The sequence below is a fragment of the Henckelia pumila genome, chromosome 1, assembly GCF_033568475.1.
Source record: "Henckelia pumila isolate YLH828 chromosome 1, ASM3356847v2, whole genome shotgun sequence".
NCBI classification, from domain to species: Eukaryota; Viridiplantae; Streptophyta; class Magnoliopsida; order Lamiales; family Gesneriaceae; genus Henckelia; species Henckelia pumila.
Window position 1 is genome coordinate 25,137,489 of NC_133120.1, and position 11,767 is coordinate 25,149,255.

General features: G+C 39.2%; 1 protein-coding gene across 1 annotated transcript; it reads right to left on the bottom strand.

Moving 5' to 3' along the window:
* Positions 1-10,764: 10,764 nt before the first annotated feature.
* Positions 10,765-11,466, bottom strand: LOC140860576 (uncharacterized). Its single transcript, XM_073263577.1, has one exon. It carries the CDS (start codon positions 11,464-11,466, stop codon positions 10,765-10,767), a length of 702 nt encoding a protein of 233 aa, XP_073119678.1.
* Positions 11,467-11,767: the final 301 nt, after the last annotated feature.

Sequence of the window (11,767 nt, forward strand, 5' to 3'; positions counted from 1 at the left end):
CTCTTAACAAAACGTGCAGAAATGAAGGAATGAGATGCACCAGTGTCAATAAGTACAAGAGCAGGTATACCATAAAGCATAAATGTACCTGCGATGACTTTCTCATTCTCCTCCACAGCCTGATCATGTCTCAGGGCAAACACCTGGCCAGAAGCTCGTGGCCTCAAATGAGAACTCCCAGCAGACTGTCCCTGCGACCTCTGCTGAACGGTAGCCTGAGAACCCGATCCTGTACCAGAACCAGAACCACCTCCCCCAGACAGTGGACAATCCTTCCGGATATGACCAGTCTCTCCACAACGAAAACAAGCTCCAGAAGCTCTGCGGCACTTGTCGGATGGATGGTTCTTCCCACAGTGATCACACTTCTCCTTCTTACCGTAACGGACAACACCTCCCGAACCAGAGGAAGAAGTAGACCCGGACTTCTTGAATGACTGGGCACGGGGGGCCAAAGAACTAGCAGGTCTCGACTGAGAGAAAGACCTGTTCCGCCGAATGCTGTCCTCTGCCTGATGACAACGGCTCACCAAACCCTCGTAGGACATGTCGTCGCCAACCGCCACACGGTCATGGATCTCAGGGTTAAGGCCTTGAAGGAACAGATTATACTTCATCTCTGAGCTATCAGCAATCTCGGGGCAATAGGATAGCAGATCAAAGAACTTCTGCTGATACTCATCGATAGACATGGTTCCCTGTCGCAGACTCAGTAGCTCGCCTGCCTTCGACTGTCGGAGTGCAGGAGGAAAATACCGCTTTTGGAAAGCTGTGCGTAACTCGGCCCAGGTGGCCACTCCTCTCGCCGTAACAAAAGGTGCAGAAGTAAACCTCCACCACCTGCACGCACGCCCATCCAGAAGATAGCCAAGGGTCTCCACCTTCTGCTCATCGGTGCATTGGAAGGTCTGAAAAGTCATCTCCATGCGGTCTAACCAGTTCTCCGCATCCTCTGGAGACTCACCTCCAACTAAGGGCTTAGGACCCATAGCTAAGAATCGACGCACAGTGAAACGCTCGTCGTCATGGTGACGATGACGCCGTTCTCGGCGAGGCTCCCGGTCGGCATCACCCCAACGCCCACCAACACTGCCATGAGAACTCTGGTCGTCACGATTTGACATCTACAAAAATACCTCAAGATGAGACTAAATCCCAAGAAATCTTTTGCATGCTCTGATACCATAAATGTAGTGACCCTTACCCGGATCACCTACTAAACAGAACTTAGGCATGCAATTAACTTAATAAAACAGATATCAGAATAAAACTGCGGAAACCAATAACATTATACAATCCCAAGTAAAGGAATCTATAATTATCCAATAATATACAACCAAATCGAATAGTTGTATAAACCCAAAAAACAGTAATAAAACCTAGACGAAGCTCCAGCTGGCCAACCACTGACTAGCCCCTCCTGGATCCACCCTCCTCGTCCAATCGCAAACCTGCCCCATGGAAATAGGGTGTCCAGAAAATACAGAGTACGAGACGTGAGCATAAAACGCTCAGTGCGAGAGTATGAGTATACATGCATGCAAAGTGAACTCCTTATAGACTCGAGGTCAAGGATCAGATAACAGAGAGAGACCGGACCCTGATATGTAGCACGTTGTGCCGTCGCTTCAGGAGGTGGCTCCCATACCGAGATAACCATGGAAACGCCGGACCCAAATCGATGGAAGTCCATCCACTAACAGGATAGGGTACAACCCTACTAACAGACATCTCGAAGGAGATACAGCAAGATGCAAATGAATGCAGCATAATATCATGGCATATAAATCATGCAGTCACATAATACATGCATACTCAGTCAGGATATCTCGAACAGTACTTTCGTACCTCAAATACCAGGTAGGCACTACCAGCTCTAAGTCCAAGCCTAAAGTCCGCCTACACAGCGAAATGATACTACTATCATTATAGCGCCCTAAAAGCCTTAACTAAGCTATAGCATACTCCTAAATATTTTTAGGAGCTCAAAGCTATACCTGCGTCCGTCGTTAGCCCTTTGATGTCGATGCCTCCAGAACTTGGGCACAACTCCGCTACGACTATCGAACGTCTAGACGACTCCCGATTCAAGCCTAGGAAGGCTAGAACAACTCGAATATGACTAGAAATAGAGATGAAATCCGGAATTGGCAAGGAGAAATGAAGCCTCGGCCTTCTATTTATAGACAACGATCGGAGCCTTCGATCCTCGATCGGAACATCCGAACTTCGATCGGAACGTCCGATCCTGCCATCGGAGCTTCCGAAGATCCTGATCTGCCACGTGTCAAAATATCACTTGTTGACTCCAGATAGGGGTGATCGGAGCCTCCGGTCCTGATCGGAGCTTCCGATCCAGCCACACGTCATGCCTGACGTAATATCGATCGTTGCCTCCGATCGCTCATCGGAGCTTCCGATCCTGTTCGGAGCTTCCGATCGTGCCTTCGGAGCTTCCGATCCGTCCAATACCCAATTAAATTAATTAGCATAAATCCTTTGATTACTCAATTAGGGCACGGGCTACTACAGGGCAGCCCCGAAAATATATATATATATATTTTTTTCTTTTTCGTTTTATTTTTCTGAAAAATCGAGGCTTTGTACAATCGATAAAATTTTAATCGTAAAATCCGAGAACAACCTAGCTCTTATACCACTGTTGGAACACGGTCGTTCTCCGGATTGAAAAAGAAAGTGATACCCGGTGCAGCGGAAGTTTTAAAATTTTATTATATGGAACGATTCCATATGGGTATCAAATTCCTACGATTAAAATTGATAATATAAAATTTAAACAATATAAATTTTACCTTAAAATCTCGAAACGAGATTATGGACACCAACAGATTAAACTGCTCTTGTTGTATATCCCAGGAACTGATGAACGAACAATTCTTCAATCAGGTCCACGAACAGAAGTTTAATCCCTCTGATAGACTGCACTAGAAAGTCTATCAGAAGTTTCTACGAAGAGATATAACAGATATGATCTGCTAATTCAGACTGCAAATTCGAAATTCGCAGACTGAAAATTCTCTAAGACGGAGAGAGGGGGGCGGCCGAAATTCCTAGACTGGAGGCTAGGGTTTTCGAAAATCTGAGTGTAAGTTGTTTCTAATTTCTGTACTGCAATAACTTATTTATAATGTGGGCTGCTAACAGCTTAGGGCCCATTATTCCTAAGTTCAAGCCTGACAAGAAAAGCCCGCATGTTCAGAAATTAATATAAAATTCATCGTGACTCAGATTGATAAACCAATTTCACCAATGTGCACAGAAACTATTTCTGCATCTTTTAAAGTCAAGATAAATTTTCTGAATCCGAATTCAGTGGTTTCCGAAAATGTCCATCACTATGTCATTTTAGGAAATCTTACTCCCTCTACTCTTAAATAAGAAGTCCCACTTCTTTATTCACTAAATTTAACTCTTTAAATTTAATTATCTCAACGGGGATTAAAAATCCATTACTTGTGTGACCCTCAATGGTTCAGGGATACAGCTAGCCGTGGGCTCACAACTCCTTGTGACTCGGAACAACAATTTCCGACTTGCCCATCGAATCATGGTAAGAGCGCCTAGCAACATCGCCCCATGATTCCCTAGGTATCACTGATAGTGCCTGCAAGAACCAATAGATTTTGGTTAGCGTACAGTACGGTCCCTTCATCCAAATATCCCGATCGAATCAACAACCATTGGTAAATCGAGAGTCGTTTGAGATTCGATAACTATGCAATGCATCTTGAAGATCAAACAGTGACATCGCATGTGCTACTAAGAAACCATTTCTTAAAACACATCATGTACTCTGGCCAGAGATTCGTCACACTAATATCTCCTCAAATTGCATAGGATATCCACACTCGCAAGTATGTGGTGAATCCTTGACAACAAAGCATCGACTCCTATATGTGTCGTAACTGTACCCAATCCCGACACCTGATGACCCCAATAGAGTCGGTAAACGAGTCAAAGTACAGTACTAGCATATAGAGTCTCAATGATGTTTCAAGTAGTAAGGACTAATGGTGTACAACCAAAACCGCGGACTTTATCCACTCGATAAGTGATAACCACTTGGAAAGTCCGGATAGGGTAGTTCGATCACTCATCGTATGAATATCCATTTGCATGCTTTGAACATCTCTATGTTCCATACCAATGAAACGTGATACTCGGAATCGCAAATGCTAGTCTCAATCTCGAGCGATCCTTATCCTTATTAACGGACGGCTCAATCGACTAGGAACTGTTTAGAATATACAGTGACTATAAGATGTGTTTCATGATAGCCATCCCCATGTGCCATCACATCTTACATACACTATAATATATTCAAGGTCTTCATCTAAACATCTTATAGTATGTCATAACATAATAATATGATAAAAGATAAAGTAAATGCCATTATAAAAGTGTAAATTATGTTAAACAAAAGATTGTTTATACATAGAGTCATAAAAGCCCTTAGCCACAAGTTGGCTCACCGGGAACCCACTCTTTCAAAAAACAGTGAAGAAAATAACATTGAGGCAGAAGAGGTCTCGCTCGAGCGCAACCAATTCTCGCTCGAGAGAGTGCATTGAAAGTTTTCGGGCAGATTGTTTCTCGCTCGAGCGAGTATCCACGTCCGCTCGAGCGAGCGCAGAGGCAAGTGCGAGGCAGAGACTTCTTTGCTCAAGCGAGCATGCACATCCGCTCGAGCGAGCGAGTTTTTCCGGAAATTTACACACACTTCGGCATGTTGTGTGTGTGTTCGAGATTTTGATATTTTGATGTTATTTTCCTATTTTTGAGAGTTCTAATTATACTAGAAAACTTTTTAGATGATATCTTTGATATCTTTAGGCTATATTTTGCATTATCTTTTATTTTTTATTGTAAACTATAAATACTTTTGTTTATTTCATAATTAATAATTCAGATTCAGTTTATACACAAATTATTGAAATTCTCTCTAGAATTTTATTCAAAGCTTTGCTTTGGCTTTTCAAATAAAACTTTTTCCGATTTAATTTTTTGGAAGCGTTTGTAGATTGTTTCTCACTAAAGATTGTCAGATACAAGTTATCTAAAGGTTTTATTTGGTTTCAATTGTCGTGATTTCTGTTGTTAATCGTACCGTCGATTAAAGGTGGAAGTCCAATAATCCAATCAATTTTACTTGTTTCAAAGATTGGGCAAAACTTTGGATCTTTTGTTTATTGATTAGAGGGTGGGATTCAAATTGTAATCGTGTTTGCTAATCATACTCATCCAGATTCATATCAAGTCCTTAGCCAATCACCGCTGACTACAAATTTCAAACATCTCCCTGCATGTTTTACTCAAAATAATGCATACTCGAATGTGTTTGTGAGTTTTTCCCAACGGGGTTCATGGGTCCAAATTCCTGAATTTGTTTCGGGTTATTGAGATTTATGTATAATTATTCTTTTTATTATCTATATTTTGTTTGTCTTTGTTCTTCATTTCTCTAGTTTAATCTTCAAGCCTCAAGCTATACTTGTATTGCAAATAATTAACCAATATTTACTGATAATCAAACTTGATTACAATGCGTACATGAGAGTAAGTTTTGAAATGTTTATGTTGCTGAAATTATATAGTTTAATCTGTTTATTTTGACAGGCATATGTGCAAACACTTGAAACGAGTCTATTGAATTTGGTGCAGCTTCAACTTGAACTCGAGCAAGATAAGCAGCAGGTACGTCCGTATATATTAATAATGATCAGGTCCAATTTAATATTTTTTTCCCTATATATATCTTAAAAAGTCCTCTCAAATATAACGCATAAAGCGTATATTTTTCCCTTCCCTCTTCCCTCCCTTGTCCCGTGAGTTTCCTTCGCTTCTCTTTGTATGCAATTCTTCAATTTCTCACTTTTAGTTTCATTTGCGTTCTTTTTTAACTCTGAATATTTCATTCATTTTTTTTTATTTTTTAGGAATGGAATGCTCCGAAGCCCATGCACTTGAATTTACTGAATGGTTCTATGCAACGAGTTATTGTGTGCCTTGTTTTTCTCTTCATGTATTTTCCATTTACTCATTCCTTCAGGTTATTATCTTCATTTTGTGTTTTTACAAAACATACAAACTTTGCCATGTTTAACGAATGGTTCCAAATTTGGTAGGCTGGGCCAACCATGTTGTGAGAATGTTGTCGTCTAGGTATGTCGATGTCCTGACATAGTGGAGATCCTTTAGTGGTTAGGTTGTGAGTTCATTGGATTACAAGCTCTGCAGGAGGTGAAATAATTTAATTTCCATTTTGTATAACTCGTAGGAAACTGTTTAAATTTTTTTCCTTGCGGCTTATCTTTTGATGATTCATGATATGATAATAAAGATTTCTCAACGATTCCATTTATTATGCTTAATCAACTTATATTTTATATCTCCAAATTTTCAAGACGTATTCAGTTGAGAGAAAAAACAACACATGGCGGGGAAAAATGAATCCAAAAAATGTCCTGATAATGGATTCATCACTCACGAAATAGGTATCATGGTACCCTTTCTAAAGTGTTTGTATAACCCGAACTTGTTCTAGTTAGTTTGTGTTTTGTTAATCCTATTTGGATTCCTTGCATATTTGTTTGTATTTTTTTGTTGTAGAGCTTATTACTCTGTTCTATTTTCATTTTCATATCTTTTTCTGTTAGGGTTACGAAACTGTTGTGATTTATGTTTGTGAGTTATATTTGTGAGCAAGCGTATGAATCCCATGAACAAAGATGCTGGTCTGATGTATTTTTTTAATACTGAAACTCAAATAAATAAGGATTTCTAAAGTAGCTATCAACTTCGATTTTGGCTATTGTTTCGGGCACTTGGAGGGTTGGAGGTGTCTTGGCAATGTATCGTGTATTTGGAAATCGCATGCTCAAGCAATTTGTAGTGGCTAAGCCTGAAGTTCAGGTACTCCCTTGAATCAGAATCATTAAATATTTTGGTTTCTCCATACTGATGAATTCAGTTGGTCTTGCATGATTACCCGGATCTCACTGTAGTAAGAATTCAAATGGTTTACCTTTTAAAACTCAAATATAGGTTATAGTTCGAGTATGATTCTTAATACTTTAGGTTGCATTCTTTCAGCCTTGAGCAAGTTGATGGTGTCTGCCTACCGTGTGGAGAAGGCAGAGAGTGAGGTGATATTAATGCATAGCCCTTCTAGATGTTATAAAATGTGCTACTTTTGTCTTGATTCTAGGTATAAAATGTGCTACAACTTGGTCTTTGTGGCGAAAGAACTATTCAGATATCATCCATGTGCTGTACAAAGGGTACCTAATGGGCAGCGAAGAGCGAGAGATCAATGAGATCATGGGAGATTGGTTGATAATTTGATATCAAGTTATTTTTGCTAATCTCTTTTTTGTTGATCATATGCATCAGCTTATACTCATTATCAATCTTTATTCTGCAGCATATGATTTTCTTCTTCGATGTTTGATTTATTGTGACATTCATAACCATGGCTTTGAAATTTTATTCTTGTTTGCAGCTATTGTTCAGCACATTCCCAGTCCTCCAAATGGATTTAACATTCTAAGAGTTGGTCTGATAGCCGACTCCAGTTTGAGGAAAAAAGCATAGCACACATGGCCGAGATGAACATGAAGAATTTGATTATTTGTTTTATTTGAATGATTTTTTATATATTTGAATGATTTATAATTTTTAAATTTTGTATATTAGATATAATCTTCAAAAAGTTTGAATATTGAGTGATTTATAATATTGAAAATTTGTGAATTAATTTTTTTTTTGTTTTTTATTTGAGAAAATACAACACTTTTTAAACGTTGTCATAGGTGGTTTAAGCGTTGTCTTTGAAAAAAACAACGCTTTTAAAAACGTTATGAAAAAGCGTTGTAAATGGCCGTGTTGTAAAAAGTCAGCACAAAGACAACGCATAAAAAACGTTTTCGTTGCTAAAAAAGACAACGCGAAAAAAGCGTTTCCTTTTTCAAATATCACAACGCTTTTTATGCGTTGTCTTTGCTTAAAACAACAACGCCTTTTCCGCTTTGCCTTTGACCGCGGTCTTTCGCAACAATAGCTACGACAACGCTTTTTGTGACAATAACAACTCGGAAAAAGCGTGGTCGTTTGCTGTTTTCTTGTAGTGTTAGGTGTTGCTTGAAATCTTGCACATAGGCATACGACAAACATAATATCAGGCCTACTAGCAGTGAGATAAAGTAATGACCCTATGAGACCTCGATACATTGTTACCTCAGCTGGTGCTCCTGCCTCGTCTTTATCAACCATGATGGAAGCACTCATAGGAGTGTAGATGGCAGAGCAATTCTCCATACCAAACTTTTTGATAAGTTCTTTGGTATACTTAGCCTGATTTATGATGATGCCATTGTCCAGCTGCTTTACTTGTAATCCGAGAAAGAAATTTAATTCTCCCATCATGCTCATCTCAAATTGTTCCTGCATCAACTTAGAGAATTTGTGAGACCCCGTTTCTAATCTTCTATTCTCGAATAATTAAACACAATCGAACACGAAGAGCCGCGGAAAATGAATCAAATTTTTTTTTTTACAAAGCCTCGTGCTTGCGCAAGGTCATCTCCTCGTGCGCGCGCAGGCGACGCGGACAGAGGGTTCGCGAGTTGCTCGCGCCCGCGTGCGCAATGGCAGGCCTCGACCGCGCGCAGGCCAAACGGGCAGAAGAGAGAAGAAGCCTGGAAAAACAATCAAAGACAATTCTAAACTCATACACACACATAAACAATAATTAGAACATGCCATATTCTAAGTTCTGCCCACAAATACAGTAACAAGTTTGACGATAGGGTTCGTTTGACAAATCAAAATAATACAAATCCAAAAGGTAGGACCCTACGACACACGGTGTCTCACTTCTATCATCTCACCCCGAGCTAACCCAAACGACTTGGTCTAGCTCCTGATCCTCCTGTTGTCAAGTACACATACAAACAAAACAACAGCCGGATAACCCGGTTAGAAATATAATTTCTAAGTAAAAGAGACAGGCATGCAATAGCAGATAAACACCTCATATAGACATGTAATCACCATCAATAAATAAAATGAGGGTGGATGTATGCATGACTTCAAAACTCGAGATTATCAAATCAGATAATTGAAATATCGATCGGTACTCGGTTGGGATCCCAGGGCCAAGTCATTACAACAACCCACCTACACTCCCTTTTGGGGTGGATGTCGCACAACTCAAACCCCTAGACTTTAGAGCAACTATAAGAAGTATTCTGGCACTTGGAAAAACTCGAAATCCAAAGCCAATTCAACATAGCTCCCTAAATCGTCTATATTCAAAACGAATCAAATAATCGGCTCAATATGAATGCAAGTGTAAACAAAATAATCAATCAAGTTCACACCAACAAATAAACATGCAGTATGTGATTTTCGGGACTCGAGTATTCAATCCCATTCATATTCAATGTCGTCTTTTACCTTTCAAGTTTGTCGAGGATTCAAATCTAAAAAACAACAACGAATTCAAATCAATAATCAATCGAATCAAAACGAATCGAAACAGAGAAGCTCAACAATATACCGTCTTCAATTCTCAAATTGATTCAACTCCCAAGCTCGATCCAAATCTAAAAATAAAGAATATACAGATTTGATATCAATCTACTAATTCAAACCAAACCCGGAAATCAAACCGAAACAAAACAACAAATAATCCAAATTCGATTTCGATGCCATAACGGCTATATACGGTCAAACCAAAAATCTCCAACATCATCAAACAACTCCAAACAACCCATATCATCTTCTAAACCAACAAAACAATCAATATCCAACCAAAATCCAACAACCCATTTTCTAAATTATGCCTAAAAATTCATATAAAATCCAAACTTCGTTCTTTTTCCGAACCGACTTCGAATACACGATCTATGCTAGCTCAAGAACAATATACTCGAAGATTATCAAATTCTGATGACCCAACAAAAATCAAAGTTCGAAGATCGTAGCAAAACTTACGTCAAAACGAAGTCCTCGTTGCAGTGATCGTGAATCTCAACTCGGAATTAAAATCTGACGGTCGGATCGTGCGAATCAGATGTAAGAAAAGCTTGAAGAATTGTCTTCCATGGCTTCCGACTCAGTACGTACGAAATGGGGAAGGAAAGAGGGGAGTGAAGTGATGGGGAAGATTGAAACTTGCATGATATAATATATAAAATCCAAGTTGCAAAATAACCCCTGCGAATTATCAAAACGCCCCTCAAATACTGAAAACACTGATTATCTCAATTAAACTCAATTATAATAAAATCGGGGCATTACAGAATTTCTCTCATAAACGAGGATTAGTTGATCCAAATATGATATCATCTACATAGATTTGAACAAGTAAAATGTGATCTCCTTTAAAAAATTTAAAGAGATTTTATCGACTGTTCCTATGACAAAATTTTGATCTAATAGAAACTTTGATAAGGTGTCATACCAGGCTCGTGGTTCTTGTTTTAAATCATAAAGAGCTTTATCAAGTTTAAAAACATAATTAGGAGTCAAGGAGTTGATAAAACCTAGTGGTTCTTCAACATATACTTCTTCATGAAGTAGCCCATTGAGGAAAGCTGACTTAACATCAATTTGATAAACTTTGAAGTTTTTGTAAGTAGCATAGGCGAGAAATATCCTGATGGCTTCAAACCTTGCTACTAGAGCGAATGATTTGTCAAAGTCAATACCCTCCTCTTACCTAAAGCCTTGAGTAACCAGTCATGCTTTATTTCTAATCACTGTCCCATCCTCATTTAATTTGTTGTGAAACACCCACCGGGTGCCTACGATGTTTTGGTTGTCCGGTCGAGGAACTAAATTCCAAACTTTGTTTCTTGTGAACTGATTTAGCTCCTCTTGCATTGCTTCAATCCAGCTAGCATCTTGTAATGCTTCATCTATGTGTTTAGTCTCTAGCTGCGAAATGAATGTTGCATGCAATAGTTCATTAATCATTTGATTACGTGTACGAATAGTGGCAATAGAGTTACCGATGCCCAGCTCGGGTGGATGATTTTTACTCCACCGAAGATTTGGTCCAAGGGGATTTGTGCTTGTTGGAGTGTCATCCTCATTCCTGACTGGGTTATAAGGTTCAATAACTTCTACTCCGATTCTCTGTTCGTCATGATCTTGATCTATTCTTCCTTCATTGGGTTGAACAATCTCTTCTACTGGTTCATCTCTTGTGACATGATGTTCATCACTGTCACTTTCATCATCTAGAACAGTTGATTCCAGCCTATTTTCTAGATCTTTGATATCGTTTAGGGACTTATCTGCACATATAGTATTTTCATCAAAAATAACATGAATGGATTCCTCTACTGTCAGTGACTTTTTGTTGAATACTCGATGAGCTCGACTGATTGAGGAATATCCAATAAATATGTCTTCTTCTGCTTTTGCATCAAAGGCCATTAAGCAATGTTTTCCGTTGTCATGAATGTAGCAAGTACAACCAAATACTTTAAAATAAGAAACATCGGGTTTTGTGCCATTCCAGATCTCATACGGTGTTTTGTTGTGCTTCTTGTTAATCATAGATCTGTTTTGAGTGTAACATGCTGTGTTAATTGCCTCTGCCCAGAATCTTTGAGATACGTTGGAATCAGCAATCATAGTTCTAGCTGCCTCCTTAAGAGTTCTATTTCTTCTCTCGGCAACACCATTTTGCTGTGGGGTCCGAGCAGCAGACAACTCATGCTTGATTCCCTTGTCA

Coding starts and splice junctions, on each gene's coding strand:
- LOC140860576 (XM_073263577.1), bottom strand. CDS start 11,466: ATGGCCTTTGATGCAAAAGCAGAAGAAGACATATTTATTGGATATTCC.